Raw genomic sequence first — 18,203 nt, forward strand, 5'->3', positions numbered from 1 at the left:
ACACAACGGAAAAAAAAGTTTGCCATCTATATTTTTTTTTTGTTTTCTAACATTTTTAAAAAGGCAATTTATAAAACATTTTATTTGATCTCCCAGAAAAATGAATTAATGAATGTAGTTCTTGATATTGTAATGAATGATCAAAATAATAACAAATCCCATTGACGATAGGAAAGAAATTCCTGCTGTTCTTTCTTTTTCCCATTCAGCTTTTCTGTTTCAGGAAGAGACTTGGAGAGCTTGGTCAGAAGTAATTTAAATGTGAAGTATGGTTTAACCGTATCTTATTTAAAACATTAAGTTAAATCTGAAAATCTTGTAGTTATTTACTACATTTCATTTAAAAGAGCAAGTAGTAATCGTAGATAACTTTTTAAAATCTTTTTCTCATTATACTGTAATGTAGGAACTCAAAATGCATAGATAAACTATCATAACATTAACAGTCCTTTCTTTCAAGATCAATCGGGTTATGATGTATAATTTTTAAAGGGTTGAATTTTCTACAGATAAAGTCTGAAAAATATTTCCCAAAAACTCAGAATGATATAAATTACTACAGCTGAAATAAGGAATTTAAGATCAGATTTTCTTGATAATGCTTCTGTGACAGAAATAGCAAAAGGTATTACAAATACAATTAGTTTGTAGTGTTTTTGAAAATATGCATTTAGATTTTCCAACCTGCTCAAAGATTAATTTTAAGTTTATTGGGGTAATTTATAATAATATAAAAATTACAAATGTCTGTTTAAAAAGAACCAAAATGCTTGCTATAGGAATATTTATGGTAAAGTTCCTCTTTACCATAAACTTTAGCATAAAAAGTTACAGATTGACATACATGAACTCCATTAGGTTCTTACTACTTATTTAAAGATTTTAAAAGGTTGATTTAAGATATCAATGACATAATTTTTAAAGATAAATAACTGTTTTCATATTGCACTCTTTCACTCTTTAACAGTTTTATGTACACTTTAAGAATCTTTAAATCTAAGATACCTTTTACTTAAATTAATTTTCTTCATTAACAACTGCACATTATTGTTGGATGTGGCACTGTGTTTGGATTAGGTAATTAAGGATGTCTGTTATTTTATAACATGCCAAAAGAGTATACATGTTTGTTCATTTATAGTTCTGTTCATATATTCATACATTTTGAGATGCTCAAGTGTGATCTAGCACAACACCAATATGCAAGTATTAGTATCTTGTGATTACACACTTGTCCAATCTCAAATTAATGCATGTTTAGTCAAATACTAAAAGATTATAAATAGAAACACTTGAGAAACTGAAAAATCTACATACATATAAAAATTGCCTACACTCTTTGAATACATCACAAAATGATTCTTCAAAACATAATCCAAACACCAGATAGTCAGTGACAAAATAACACCCAGCACGCTCACTGGAAGCCTGAAGAAGCTTGATTTATAGCAAAGCCTCTTCTTTGATATGTAGTAAAGATATATATCTCAGACTTTGGTAAAGTTTTTATAATTTTTACCTTACACTGTATTTTCTGCTCAAAAAAACTCTTTTACAATAAAAATGTGCTGAGATCGATCAGGACCCCTGACGTAAGGTCTATAAGTTGGTGAACCGGAAGTTCGTTTGGGAAGTGCAAACTTGGTGATGAAGGCTGCCTTTTTGGGAAAGATAGTTCCTATGTTTGTCTGTTCCCATGCATTCTGCGAGGAAATACGTAGACTATTTAGTTGGGTTGGGAGATGCCTCAGAATTTACCAACGAGCTCATGGAGGTAGGCAGCTACATGAAAAAGAAGGCACCAGGAACAAATGGTGTCCAGCTGGAGGTTGCTGTAAGGATAAACCCACAACTCTGGTTTGGCATATACAATATACTGGTTTGACATAGAGGCAGCATTTCCTTCCTTGTGTTGGAGTTCTCTCCTCTATGAGTTGGAACGCCGAAATGTTCTTGTAGCCCTGCAGGCCATAGTACTTCTCAGATTGCGTAGCTCTGTTTAAGGATGTGCACCTAGTTGTGGAAAAATCCGTCAACAGGGGAAGCCTGCAGGGTTCTGTTCTTGGACCCTTGCTATGGAACCTAGTATTCGACGGATTTTTGGGACTGACATTCCCGGAAGGAGTCACGGCCCAGGTTTTTGCCGATGACTGTCTCCTGATAGTTTGTGGAAATTCATGACCACAACTAGAAGACCGAGCGCAGGCAGCTTTGTCAACTGCAGAGGGCTGGATGGACATTCAAAATTTAAGGATTTCTGTGCCCAAGATGAAGTTAATGCTTCTCAAGGGTGCACACAAATTATCGTACAGTCGTAACTCCCGTATTAAGTATAAAGGCTGTGTAATCAGTCAAGTTCGAGTTCATAAGTACCTAGGTATTTTTTTAATGAGAAGTTGCTGTTTAGCAACCACACTGGGTAAGTAGCGGTGGACACCATTTCTGTGAGGCACAAGCTTAGTAGGATTGCTTGACAGGATTACGGACTTCCAGCCATCATTTATACATGATGTACTAAGGTGTCTTCAAAAGTATGACCTCTTACGCAGCGTCCATTTGGGCGCATAGGTTGGAAAGAAATCGAGCACTTATTCAAAATTTAGGAGTTGCCAGCACAGAGCCTTAATTGTATGCAATGGTGTTTTTGAAACAACCTTCTACAAGGCTACTATTGTATTGGGAAAGGCTCTTCCAATCGATTTAGTGGTGAAAGTTCAGGCGGCCATGTGGAAATTGCAAAAAGGCAGGGAGGCCGAGGTATTTGGGATGCGGTTTCAAGCCGAGCCTGTATCAGAGCAGAACGGTGATCTCAATGCATCAGTTCAAAATTTCAAACAGCTGCCCACCTCCCGCCTGTGGAGGAGGCTTTACAGCCTTGCAATGGAAGCATGGCAGCAAGAATGGCACACCACAACTAAGAGAAGGTTCTTGTATAGATTTATGTAGGATCTGGGGGGATGGTATGCCTCTCCTTCGTTTTTAAGGGCAGGGGGAGCCCGAGCTCTCCAACCATGTAAATTTAAATCAATATTTGTTTTGGTTCTACCTGGCAGCTGATGAGCTGTGCATCTGCAGGGAGGTCCAATCGGACGAACATATGAAATTTTGATTGCCCAGCTCTTGCGGGGGCCAGGACTCAGGCCATCCTGGAACTTAGAGGTGAAGGGGAAAATTGGCCACTCACAAGTGGCAAGAGCCATGTCAGACCATGTGGGTCCTTTATGCGGTTGCTTTGTTCAACCAACATCAGTAGTTTACCTAAGGGAAAAGACTCCTGCCGCGCTGCTGTAGGAAGCTAACCGAGGGATATGGCTGGCCACCAGTCAGATTAAGGCTCCAAGCGCTTTAATGATGGACAGGTACTTGCTGGCATTCAGCGGCCTAGGCGTGGCAGTGAATTGCTGTCTTTGACAAGATAAATTAATAATTGACAGTCATATATGTTTTAGTAGTTGATGGGGTGCACCTTCCCATTTTAATGATATATGACAAGTGGGCGGTGGGACACGCAACCGAGTGGTATATGGTAACACACTTATTCCACTTAAGCTTTTAGGCTAGCTCTAGGAGCTAGTTAGGACACTGATCGTTAAATTGTTTTGTAGTTCTGTAGCCGTTTGTGGCACAGATATTCGGTCTTATGCTTTAGGGCAATCAAATGGGGTGGCAATCAAATACGGAAGAAATGCCAAGCAAACCTTCTTGTCATATACAATACATGCCTGAGGGAGAGTTCTTTTCTGGCCCATTGGAAGATTATGGGGCTGGTGTTTATTACAAACAAAAACGAGATCTTACAAACCATTATGCATGCTGGACAAGGCATTATGACTGCTTGAAAGATTGCTGAGACCTGACTAAATTTGCAGTTTGGAAGGTTCAGTGATCTTTCAGGAGGCAACATGGGTTTCAGAGAGATCACTCTACCATTCAAGCCACCTCTGAGGTGATTGAGGCTGTGAAGTGGGCACAGGCTTCCTGCTAGATGGCAGTTAGTGATGCTGGTGATGTTGGATGTCAGGAAAGCTTCATTCAGTTCTGCCACTTTGAACACACTTAAGCAGAATTTAGGATTCCTGAGTATTTCCTCACCATCATAGGTGACTACCTGAGGGATTGGTGATTCAAGTATAACACTAGTGAATTATGAAAGAAATGAAGGTTACCAATGGGGTTATCCAGAAATTTATCTCATGCCATATTTATCTTGAACCCCATCATACTGCCTGCTGCAAGTGATATGGTCAATGTTTTTTATAGGTGAGGAAGAAGCAAAAAATTTGAAAAAACTTTGCTATCTAACGACACAGTATCAAGGCAAATTGATTACATGGCTGCCGATATTCGTTGTCAGATAATTCAGCAAGTGAGTTCAAGTGATTTTTTTAGTATTCAATTTGATGAATCAACAGATGTGGCAAACATCATTCAGTTCTCATGTTTTGCGACATATGAATGCGATAGCGACAGATCAATCAGAGAAAATTTTGTCTTGCAAATCAATACCTGCTCATGCAAGGCAATGTCTTTTTGATGTTTTTTATGAAGCTACTAAAAACTACAACATATACTGCAGTATGCAGTGATGGTGCAAAGGTAATAATAGGAAAGAATAGTGGATTTCTGAAAAAATTATCTTATATCAAGAGTTGAATGGATGCACTCTTCCTTCACAGACATGCTGTTGCCATAAAAAGTATGCTGAAAAAAACTCTTTGTGAAGCTGTAAAAATGGTTGTTAATTTTATTAAAAGTCAACTATTACAGAATTAGCGGTTAAACTATTGCTAAACTATGCGATGAAATGGGCACAAAGAAAAAAATTTTTCCCAAACAGAAGTCAGATGGTTATCGCAGGGTAGTGTTAACCTGGTTATTGAAACTGCAAAATGAATTAATATTTTTCCGGGATAAACAAATGCCATTGACAATGTTTTTATAGAATAATGACTATATGTTGTGGTTGGCTTACTTAACTGATATATTTTTGCATTTAAACAACTTGAATGAAAATTTACAAGGACGTGATAAAAACATTTTATTTATGACATAAAATTTTCAGCTTTTCATTAAAAACCTTGATATCTGGTTTACTTGCCTTCAGAGCAAATCTTTTGATAGTGTTTTCACTCATTTCATACGGATAAAAATTTAAACGAAGTCACTATTTCACCACAGCTTGGATAGCATAATGATGCATTTGCGGGAACTAAAAATTCAGTTGGCAGAGTATTTTCCAAAAGATAAAAATGATTTTCATGAAGAGATGGGTACTAAATTCATTTAGTGAAAACACTGTTGCAACTGCTAAGTTACCAGTTGGGATTTATGACCAGCTCATCAAAATGTCTGCCGATAAAACTATAATTCACATCTGAAGATTTAGATATGTTTTGACTTGCTTCTCAAAGTGAATATGGGAATTTAGTCTCAGAAGCATTGAAAATATTAATCCCTTTCGCTAAGTCTTACCTCTGTGAACAGGATTTTCGTCTATAGTTGCGCAATAAACTAAATATATGAATAGTTTTTTATTGCTTGAAAACTATTTGCTTTTGTGCGTTTCTAACATAGATCAGAAAATATTAATCCCTTTCACCAAGTCTTACCTCTGGGAAAAGGGTTTTCGTCTATGGTTGTGCTAAAAAATAAAGATAGGAATCGTCTTTTATCACTTGAAAATGATTTGCTTTTGTGCGTTTCTAACATAGTTTCACTTACGGAGAAACTTTTAAATGAGAAACAAACACAACTTTTCATTACTTTAATTTCTTTTCATGTGTAGTTATAAATAAGTAAAATGTTTATAATAAATAATTTTTTTCTCATAAAGTGATTTCATTGTTGTTTATGTGTAAAGTTGTAGGCAATCCCCCTTTCATATCACTGAGAACCCCAGGTTGAGAAATGCTGCTATAATGAAATAGTATATTATACTGTACCTGGTGTTCAGTACCTTTAATATAACCCGCCAGGTTGGTCTACTGATGAACATTTCTTCCCAAATCAGTTGATTGGAAGTAGAGTTCCAGTGTTCAAGTCCTAGTAACGGCAGTTACTTTTATATAAATTTGATTACTAGATCGTGGATACGGGTTTGGTGGTAGGGTTTCAATTAACCACACATCTCAGGAATAGTCAAACTGAGAATGTACAAGACTGCAGTAGTTCATTTACACTCATACATATCATCCTCTGAAGTAATACCTGAATGGTAATTCCTGGAGGCTAATCAGGAAAAAGTATCTTTAATTCATAAATATTTAAAAAAAATTGTTTTACCTCCTGTATATATTCCTTTCCTTTCAGCTTGAATACAGTGTTCTGTATTTGAAAATATATTGTAGGTAACTTCAGTACTTCAATACAGTCAACCTGAAATTGAGAGTACATGTATATACTACAACAAAACAAAAATTTCAACATGGTTTATTCTCTACACAATAATAAGCAAACAAAACAATGTGACTAAAGATAACAACATTCACAGTTTCCAAATTTATACCTAAAGCTCAATAAAAAGTTTAAATGATTAAATAGGTGTTTTTATTACATATGTCTTCTTCATAAGTTTTCTATTAACTTCTAAACTTTTGTACTAATGTAGACTAAGTGTTGTAGTTAATTAATCTACAATTTTGCAAGAATGAAAGGGTAATATGTGATCTGAATACCCAATTAACTTTTCATCATTTAATTCAATAAGAACTTCATGGTACTTAAGATAAAAAAGCATAATCTGTTAGATTAAATTAAAACATAATTATACCTACAAAGAGATCATTATGAATGCTAATGATGGACATTTTGTGGATAAGAACGTCTATCAGCTTATGTAAAATAAAAGCTATGCTGGAAACAAATTTTTCTAAGTATTATATTTAAGTAAGACCAGTGTTATATTAAATAATTTTCTAGAAAATGGTCAGATCATTAAATAATTGAATAAGTGAATCTACCTTGGACACATGTCTGTGCAATGAGTTTAAATATATGTTTTTATTCTGTAGTAATTCTGAGCAAAATCTAAATTTTTATTTAAATAATTTCACAAAGATTGTTTGAACTAAGAAAAAAGATAGGGATAAAAGATAAAAACAAAAAAAAATACTGTACAAAAACTGTTTCTTAATATAATATTTTATTAAAATAAAAAGAATTTTTTTTAGGAAATTAAATTTCAAATTTAACTTTTTTATGAAATTTAACGTTTTTAAGAAATTTAAAAACCATTCGACAAAATAAATGCAATAAAGATTTTTATTGAAATCGTATTTACTGATTTCGACAAATTCAACTTATAATTTTTAATTTTTACGCTAAGAAGTGGCAGCAAAATTTCCAATAATGTAAGCTTATCATTTTTTTTTGGTTTTACCGATATTATTACTTCAAATTTGTTTTTGACTTCAAGGACATAACTATTTACTAATATTTTGATGCTAATGTCACTTATAAATCCATAAATAAATATATCTTTTGGCACCATCAGCCTCCTGAATGAATGCATGCATACATGTACTTTGGGGTTACAGTTTGCCATATGGCACCAACTGAATGTGGTTTGTTATAGTAATCAATGCTATTTTATTCGTAAAATAATTACTTTATTATATCTAAACCATCGTTTCCACTGACAAAATCTTTTTACCAGGAGCATATGGCCTTTTCCACCAACATTACTTTTTCTTCTATTTAATGACTATCTTGAAAAGCTGCATGCGAAAAAATTTTTTTTACTTGTTATTCATCTTCCAAGCAATACTTCAAGTACTAAGTCGTTAATCAAAAAATTATATTTTCGTTGACATCAATTTTCAATAAATTTTTAACCTAGAGAAGAACATTTTAATATATGGATACCAAGTTTCTTATATCACTAAATTGTTTCCCTGGCACTGGTATAATATGCATCTGGCCTTGGTGGTCGAACCCAGATATGAGGGTCATTCAATAATTAAACAGACACACATTTTTAGTGAAGGAAACGCTTAATGCATGCAACTGAAACTTTTGTAAGTGTTAACTGGTAACCTTGTCAACAGTGTTAGCTGTTCGATTAATATTTTTGTAAACCTAACCTCTAAAATCTTAGTTATGATGATGTGTCCGCTTGAAGAAAGTACTTTTGAAGAATAGCGTACTGTGATAGCATACTACTGTCAGCAATAGTTTTGCTGTCACCTTTGTGAAGGTTATGCATGGTATGGTAATTCAACCCCCAATAGGGATGAATGACTACAGATTCCATAAAAAGCATCAGCGGCCTTCTTTGCTACATACTATAGAAGTTCCATTCCTTGAACCGAAAATTCTATCAAGGATAAAACCTAGGTATTTTTGAGCCATATGTACCGAATGGGGAGACCAGCCATCTGAACATGGATTCGTTGGGAAGCAGCAAATCGGTCCTTAAGCAACATCATTGTGGTTTTCTCTGGGCTGAAAATCATCTTATGTTGGAGACTCCACAGTCAGAGTGTCTCACAAGCATGAGCAGCTCAGAACTCTATCTCATTACGCGAATCCCTTTCAATCAGGAGCAGTGCGTCGTCAGCATAAGTGACGACACGACAACCACATGGCAATCTTAAACACAACATGGAATCAAATTCTATGATCCAAAGAAGGGGACTCAGATCACCGTGAGGGCATCCTTTAGGCACTGTGAGATCTTACGAATCTCCAAGCCGCCATCACGCAGGGAAACAGTCTGATGGCTGAAATAACTTGAGAGCACTTCTAATTCATTTCATGTACACTTACGCTTCTGCATCTGAAACAGAGCAGAGGGTCACCATAAGTTGTTAAATGCCTTGAATATGTCCAGTAAAATTCCTAATAGATATTTATATGGACTAGAAGAAGCTATATCCATCACCTTTAAGTATGGCATTCTCAGTGCTCTTGCCTGGTTGTCCATAAGTAAATGACCAGTGGCCAATCTAACATTAATAAACAAATATAGGACCTTCTCAAAAACCTTGCCAATCACAGGTAAGAGCGTTAGTGGACAGTAAGAAGAACTTACAGTAGGAATTTGTCGCCACCTTTGAACAACAACACCAAGTCTCAACGCTTCGAACATGCTGGAAAGTGGCTGGCGAAGAACAACCTATTATATATTCTGGTTAGAGGACCAAGGACTACTGGAAGTGCTCAAACAAGGACGTCCACTGTGATTCCAAGACCACCAACCCGATAAACATTCCCAGCCAGTGCCTCTAGGGATGGCGGCTTCAGCCTCCGCAGAAGTGAAGTCTCGGCTTCACTGCAGAAGTGAAATTTTCTGCCAGGACATCTAATGGCAGGCTGTCAAGGTTTTGAGAATGAATCTCCAGTCTGGACTCCAACAAAGAGGAGAATTTCGGCCAATCCGCCTTTCCATGCAGGAAGCATCCCTGGTAAACAGGAAAGTTTACCAGGGATAAGTGTCCCTCATGGCCATTGCGCAGCTCATCTGCTATTTCAAAAAGTATTAACTGATGGTCGCTAGAACAGTCGTCGACCACACACCAATCAAGGACCCTGCCAGGGATGTCCCTACCAATGGTGATGTCAATATTTGTATCTGAAAAGGCTCTTCGTCCATTAACCATACCGATGTAAGTGTCCAACTGGTCCGTAACATTAAAGACCTCAAAATTGTGCTGCACAATGAAACTGTCAATTAAGCCACCGCCATATCTATCAGTGGTCCCACTGTGCCAGAAAAGCAACTTTGCATTAACATAGACACCAATAAGGATTGGACCATTACCCACAATATGAAGGATCCTATCCCATCTCGCTAGGTGTTCCTCAGCGGGATCCCTGTACTGGAGATATGAAATAACTGTAAGGTTCTGACTGTGAATGGCAAGTCTGACCACAAAGTGATGCACATCAGAAACCTGCCATATAAAAACACTATCAAGTGACTTCCTGTACATAAAACTTTTTCCAGCTGTGAAAGCCTGGCAGATCAACTCTAATTACATATGGGTGCTACAGAAGGACATCAAGGTTCCGTCTCTCTACAACCTCACCTAACTCAACCTGGACTACATAACACCCTGGCATTTAGCTGACTGAACCTAACCATCTAAGGAATTAAAGTAAAATGCAACGGCCCTTACGTAACAGCTACACTCATTACTATCAAGTGGGTGCTCATGACTCTTGTGCAACCTGTTACAGTTAGCACAGGTTTGCATAGGTCCAAGGCTCTGGCCTTGGACCTATGCGAACAATCGTCAGGCTTGTGGCTCTCCTCGCCACAATGAGCACATATCAAGACAAACTTACAAAATTTAGCCCTGTGACCATATCTGCAGCGCTTGAAACATCTTTGGACATTCACATATTCTTTTACTTGGCAGGACCCTAACTCGATAAATAGTCTGCCTGCAGACGTAAATTTTTGAAAGAGACCAGAACTTACCTCAAAGACTACGTGATATTTCACGCCTACCCATTTTAGACCAAACCTGCAGTCCCGCCGGAAGGTGGCTTCATCAAAATCAGTGTTCTGCTCCCGAATGAGGGACAAGACATCTTCATTGGGAAGGTTATGGTCAATACCATAGACTATAATACAGAGCCTATGCGTTCCCTTCGGATCTATTTTTACATTCAATTGCTTAACCGCAGTGGAATCTCTAATTGCCTGAATGGTCTCTGCATTATCTGCTACCACAACTAATCCCTTGCTGGTCTCTTTGATGTTCCTGATTTTAAGACCTTTCCTGTCACCCTGAAGGGCAACCTGGAGGTCTTTCTTCAGCTGACTGCTGGACACAGTCAAGCGCTTCCGCCCCTAACCACCTCAGCCCACGTGGCTGCATTGTGGCCGGGGCCGGTTTAAGGACTGCAATTACTTACTTCCTTAGGTTTTGAGGCAAGATTTTCAAAACCCTCAATGAGAGCTGTGAAAGCTGTTCAGAAGAATTTGGGACAAGGCAATAATCTTCTCTTGGTAGCTGCACTACCACTTGGAGTTTGCTAGATAAAAAAAAAAAAGCCATCTAGTTCCGCCAAAACATCATGGGCCAATGGGGCAGAGCTAACAGTCCTGCCCCCGGCTTGGAGAAACTCTTCAATAAGTGGGTTCATACACTCCCAGGTGGTCCCCCTACATCTATTTCTGAACAATCATTGTCAGAGCCAGTGTTCGAGGAGGTCGAAGGAAAAAGCTCCGGCCCCCTCCTTCAGCTAGACTTCTTACCTACCTCCCTAACATTGGTCATGGTAAAAGATTCCCTGACCTAACAGTATACAAACAAAATGCTCGCTGTATTCATCCTATTTAGATAATGAGCACAAGCCCACAAGCATAACGACTACTCGCAGCAAGCCACAACCACGTGGAGACCTTCTATATTTTTCTGTCACTCTTTGCACCTCTTCGCCACTGCTGTATCAAATGCATGAAATTAAAGATCAACACAGTTACAGATTACAGCCCCCGCTCTAAAAGAGCGCGAGCAGGACTAAGGGTAAAGGCCCCTTTACAGGGACTTGCAACCAGGAGTTGTCGCCACTCTTTTCGCCGTGATGAGGCAGGTGCTCGAACAAATCGTGCGCCAAAACACTCTGAATCCCGTGAAACGGAAATAAATAGTCTAAATAATAAGGGGATAAAAACCGTTGCAATAGATCTCAGACAGCAAGATTGAGAAACTGGGGAAGGTACACACTCGACCACCAGCTCAAAAATAGCACTGAAAAAGACTTTATATAACGCAAACCTCTGTTCGTGAAAAGAGACCAGAGGTTAAGTGTTGGCACAACTCATTCCATCATTCAAAACAAACTTAACTACCACAAGACTTGTGCAAGGTGGGTTCCCAGAAAGCTTACTATTCACCACAAAGCTGAGATTTTGCATTTGTACTGAATTCAAAAGTCGTTTCAATAATAAACGTGATGCACTTTTTGACAGGATTTTACACTGTGATGAAACTTGGATACATCACTTTGAGCTGGAGTCCAAGCATCAAAGCATGCAGTGAAAACACCCTGAATCACCTGACTAAGAAATTCAAAACACAATCGTCGGCTGGTAAGATCATGATAACCACCTTTTGGAGTGCTCATGGTCTGATTTTTCGCGACTATTTGGAGAAGCAATGCACTACCAACAGCCTATACTAGTCAGCCATGATTGAGAATAAAGTCCAGCCTGCATTGAAGAGGAAATGTCTGGGATGGCAGAGGAAAGGATTGCTTCTTCTTCAAGACAACATTCGACCACATACGGCACAACTGATGTTGGTAACTATTGGCAAAGTGGGTAAGGAGCTCTTACCTTATCCTCCTTACAACCCTTGGTCTGATGAAAGAAGCTTTGCGTGGCATCAAGTTCAACAACAATGAAAAAGTAAAGAAAAAAGTACAAAACTGGCTTTGAAAACAAGATAAAGAATTCTTCGCTGAGAGGATAAGACTTGTAAAAAGATGGGACAAGTGCAGAAAAGTTAGCAGGAATTACGTGGAAAAGTAGGCAAAAAAAAAATTGTATTTATTTAATAAACCATATTTGCTGTATATGCCAATATGTCTCAACATATTTGATTTTGAAATCTCTTTTAATTTGCCATTTTCCAGCGATTACTCCTTATGAAGATTGCATTAGAGATTCACCTACATTCAGATTTTATTTTAAAACTTCTTTTAGAATTTCTTTTTGACCACCTATTAGAATGCAAATAGTATATATTTTTAATTCTAATAATTTCTTTGGGAATTACATTAACTGTCCATGTAAAGTGAATGTCTACTGTTTATTTTTCTTTCATTAAATGCAACATGATATTAGACATGTGTCCTTTACCACCCACTTCTGTAGCGTCACTGTATATGAGGGTTTTAATAATGGGTCAGTAAGAAGGAGGAATTTTATCTTGTAATTATGTTTTATTGTTTTTAAATATCGTCAAAATATTAGGCTCCCATGCTACAAAAACTTATACTCATCTATGCATAATTCTTTTTTTAGGGTAGTACAAATTAGGCATTTTTTCATTACAAAACCTATTAAAGGTAGTACTTTATTTAAATGATTACCTGCTGCTTCTTCATTATTACAAAAATGAAGAACTTTCATAATTGATGTAAATCATTCTGGCCCATGCAATTATGGAGTGCGATATATTACATATACAAGCAATGGGTAAACCAATGGGTATTTATTCTACTCAATTTAATGTTTCCCAAGTATAGAAGTAGGGACTATTTCTACACACAAAACTAAAGTAGGAAAACACACAAAACTTGTCTTCTATAATAGGGTTCCATGTTGATAAACAAATTTAGGGTGTTTAATTTTTGTCCTAAGACCTTCTGAATAATTATTTGTTTCATTAAGTCAAAAAAGATACTGAAAGCTAATAGTTGAAAATAGTACCAACTTATTATCAATCACAACAGGAATACGAAGAACAGGGTTTTCAACAAAATCAATCTTTTTCAATTCTGGTGGTCCGGTCACCTATAAATTATTCTGTACTTTCTTATTTGTAGTCTTTAGACTGGTTTTTGATGCAGATATACTTATTTCAATGTTATTTTCAGTAATTTGAATAACATTGTCATTTGTTTCAGTGTCTCTGGTTATAGTTTGCAGTGTTGGTAAGATCTTTTTTCATTCCAATCACTTCCGCTATCTGATTTGACATTACTGTCATCTAAATAGTCATATTCAGTCACTTTCAGCAGTATGTTCACTATTACTACTCTCATTTTCCAAAATATATTTTAGTTCTTCTGCAGATTATTATCTTTTTAATATCAAATCATAGTCAAGATTTCATTATCGGCCATTACAAAAATTAAGGAAAAAACTTGAGACCATGAAAAATTTTACAACCTCAGTATTCAATTAACATATCAAGTAAAGAATAAGAGCTAAACTGAAAAATCAGCAACAGTAGACTGTATTCAATGTGACTATATGTTGCCACAATGTATAAAGGCTCCTGATATGACTATCTGGTTGGAGCCACTTGGGGGCCATGACCTACAACAGTTAACTTTTATTTAAAATATGGATAATCCTATAAAACATTCTGTCTGAGTGGAAAAAGTTATTATACAAAGCACTACGGTCAGAAACCTGCATCTCAATAAAAATAAAAAAGAAATGCAGGTATATCTACTACATTTTACTAACAAAGGCAGGCAGAGTTTACAATGGTTATTGATGCCCTTTTGCAGGATGGTAACATAGATTACTTTAAATAAAAAAATGGTAGCTTCTACTTGGCTCCGTTTAAGAAGAGTAAACTCCATTTTAAGATTTTGTATGGTTCAGATGGCTTATTTGTATATCTACAATTGCAATAACAACAGCAGTTGAGTGATGAACATTAACGTTTCATAATCAGGAGGTCTTGAATTCAAGTAGTTTTTTAATGTTAATAGTTTTCACATTTATATATATATATATATATATATATATATATATATATCTGAAAATTCAAACAGTTCATCAACATACTGAACACTGTCCCAATTAACCTCAAACAACAAATTAACCATCAAACACAGTAACAGAAAAACCTAAAAAACTAATACCAAAAGTTGACTTTCATGGTAATGATCACCTGAATTCCAATTTCAGGTTAGTATACAGAGCTGGCCTCTGTGGCACGAGTGGTAGCATCTCGGCCTTTCATCTGGAGGTCCTGGATTTGAATCCCGTTAGGCATGGCATTTTCACACACACTACAAATTATTCATCTCATCCTCTGAAGTAATACCTAACGGTGGTACTGGAGGTTTAAAAAAAAGTTAGCATATTATAGAGTGGACTGCCATGACAGTGCTGGTTCCACTTGAATATCAAGCCTCCAGGGTTGGTAGTCCTAAAGTGCGGGTATAGCCTGGCCAATAGCCTTGCAACAGAAGGGATTATTTTTTCATGAATACTTTTGAACAATCAAACATGACAGAAGGTTCAGTAAATACCCTCATTTACCTAATTCTGGCGAATCAACCGATTCACTAGAAGCGAAACAAAAAAGAAGTAAAGCTACAGAGAGAACTAAAAGTTGAATTAAGAAGTCAACAGTAGATATTTGTCAGTTGTAGTACACCCAGACCCAAGGTATCTTGCGATTACAAGAGAAAATGGCAACTTCTCTAAAACGAGCCCATTCTTGGTTGCCCAACAGATTACCAACTATGATGCTTGACCTGTCAAAGAAATACATATAACACAATGCTCTGTACAATGAAACTGTGAATGGTGGCCAAACATAGAAAATTCTGGTTTTAAGAAGATTGGTGAACTCCCGTGTTTATTCAGCCACATCGCATCTTTAATTCATTAAAAGGGGTCAGATTGCTAAGGATATTTCCGCCTGGAGCACTATCAGAACAATCAGATGCGCACGCAGCAAAACAAAAGACGAAAAAAATACATTAGTATGCGACTCATTTATGGCTTTGGCGCATTGAAAGAAGTTAGCACGACAACGAAACTTTAAAATAACATTTAACTGTGCCCTAAAAGTTATTAGACGATCTAAAACTATTTAATTACGTAGCTAAATGGGCGAAGCGATATATTCCGCTTAGAACGTTTTGAGGTTTGTTTATTTAGCAAAATATTCTGCTTAAAGCGTACGAAGAGTTAAATAAGAGCAATTAAAACGCATATTTAGAAGTATTTTTATTAAAATTGCTTTCAAATAAAATACAATTGTATCTATATAGTTATATAACAACAAAGTGATAGCATGTTCAATATAACATTACAATAATTAAAACAAAGCTTTTAACTGAAAAATTGCACGCCCCCAATTTTCTTAAGGCCTTCTATTGCCCCCCTGAAGGCCGCCAGTGCCCACTAGGGGATGTTATTGCCCACTTTGAGAATGAATAATTTAAATGAAGGGGCTTTATACCATAACCTATGAAATGTTTTAAATGACAGTACTTTGAACACATTGCAGATAGATCTAAAAGACAACAAATCTCTGCGTATGGTGAGACATCATGAAGATGCTTCTGCAGAGAACCTTCTATTTGTGCCGACCAAGGGCAGCACAACTGTTGATCCAGAAACTGTGATTCAGAAGGTGTAAATACTACAAATGTCAACTATCCTGAAGCAAGAAAAATCATCAGCAGCCAAACACCTTCCCTTAAGAGGAGGAGAAATCCTTCCCCCAAAAGGGAGCTCTATGAACTTCCAAGTTACAGCCACCAGTAAATATTTTGAACAGAAATATAAGCGCATCTGACCAGGCTAAAAATCTAAATAAAATTGAAGTTCAAGTACATAATCCATCAGATGAACCTGTTAGAAAAGTAACTAATTCAGAATTCCGTAATGAGTTTATTGCTATGCTGATCTATCTAAACCTCCATACATACAATTATTATAAAGATATATTAAGATAAAAGTAACATTATATTATAAATATAAAACTGTTTAAAAATATAGTTTCTGAAAAAAATTTCTTTTTTAATTTTTTTGGGGTTAACCAAGTCGTAATATTGTTCGCTTCTTTATATTGTCTGTCTAGTTGGAAGAAACTATAAAAGAAATAAATGAATACATACCTGATATCGATTAGTTCCTGGAACTAAATATGCACCAATACGACGATTCAGCTGTGTAAGATTAGTTGGTGGTACTTCAATTACAGAGGAACCAGTATCAAAAATAGCATTACAACCAGTCGCGCACAACTCATTCATTGGATTTTTAAAGTAAACCCTAAAATTACAAACAAATATTTTGCTGTTAAATCTTTTTTAATACTTATAATTAGTTAAGTTTACAACAAATTTAAAAAATAAACAAAAAAAATTGTATTTAACTATTACCAATATATTTAATTTTCTTTTATGTGCTTTGAAAATAATATGTTCTTTTTTCCCATGACAATCATACTACACTCAGATTCTTTTATGGTATTCAAAATCTGAATATTAAAATGGATTTAAAAAAATGAAAGTTCTATGAAACAACCAAAATGCTTAACCTAAAAACTCTGCTAATTTGAAAATCAGGGAAAAACTATTTTTCAATAAGAGAGAAAACTATATTAAACTTAATTTTTAATTAGCCAAAGCTTCTGGGTGTCCTGTTATTTCTCTTAGCTATTTGATAATGGCTGCTTATCCGATCATGTAATGATTTAAGAACAATATAATTTTTTTTAATGGGTTGTTTTAGAAAAAACCAATTGCTGCATTAACATGAAATAATTTTGAGAAAATTGCCTTCAATAATTACAAACATGTAAAAAAGATAGTACACTACATGATAAAACAGATTAAAATTCTATTTACAATACAGTACAAACACGTTACTGCGGACTAGACAGAATCGCTCCAGGTCCAGACCAGCGAAAGTCTAGATTAAGCAGTGATAATATTTTTATGTTATACATTAGGTTACTTTCTGATATAAAACAATCGAAAAAAGTTATTAAAACTGTAATACTGCTAATTTAATAAAAATAATATTCTTATTGGCATATTATGCTAAAATTATTACATAAAATACATTAACAGTTTTATACGTAGTAAAATTATGAAAATTCCATTTACTTACTCCTAATAAAGACAACGCACTTAAAAAAATAACCGACTGTATACAAATGCACTATATTAAAAAAATTAATTACTGTAAAACACATATTCACTTATCTTTGGTTGTTTTAAATAACCTTACAGTTGTAGAATCTTGTAAACAGTTCAAGATTAAAAGCTCGCCAGCTGATGAGTCTTCCTGCTTCCCAAACAGGTCAGTAGTTACTCAAACATATCCAGTGGCTTCAGCATAAATTGGGTTGTTTCTTCATGTTATTCATTATCTGAGCTATTGTCTTCTGAACCCTTTGAAGATAATAAACTAGCTTCAACAATATCATCTTTGCTGAAAATCTGATGTCCAATATCACAGTTGCAAAACATCCATGAAGTGATATCTTTTTGTCATATTATCTGGACAGCCTTCTAATTTTTTAAATAATGGAAAAAACCCTCATCTTTGTACCATCAAAATCAAAAGAAATATTTAATTTACTGAAAGATCTTTGTAGTATCAGATTATCTGGCCAAAGATTTTTCCAGCATTTTACTAGGCTTTTTATTCAATCTCATTCCAACCTTCAGCAGAGTAATAAATTACTGCCTTCATGCCAGTTTTTTAAGGTCCATAAAGCTTGATTTTCCTTCTAGTGCGGCTTATACTTCTAATAGAG

General features: G+C 35.7%; 1 protein-coding gene across 1 annotated transcript in view; it reads right to left on the minus strand.

Moving 5' to 3' along the window:
* LOC142328143 (lysosomal aspartic protease-like) overlaps positions 1-18,203 on the minus strand; it is a 61,964-nt gene that overhangs the window by 980 nt on the left and 42,781 nt on the right. The window contains exons 7-8 of the mRNA XM_075371684.1: positions 16,552-16,708; positions 6,283-6,375 (exon numbers count right to left, since the gene is read on the minus strand). Of these exons, the coding sequence (XP_075227799.1) occupies positions 6,283-6,375; positions 16,552-16,708 (250 nt within the window). The remainder of the gene's footprint in view (positions 1-6,282; positions 6,376-16,551; positions 16,709-18,203) is intronic.

Source organism: Lycorma delicatula, chromosome 7 (genome assembly GCF_047948215.1).
Source record: "Lycorma delicatula isolate Av1 chromosome 7, ASM4794821v1, whole genome shotgun sequence".
NCBI classification, from domain to species: domain Eukaryota; kingdom Metazoa; phylum Arthropoda; class Insecta; order Hemiptera; family Fulgoridae; genus Lycorma; species Lycorma delicatula.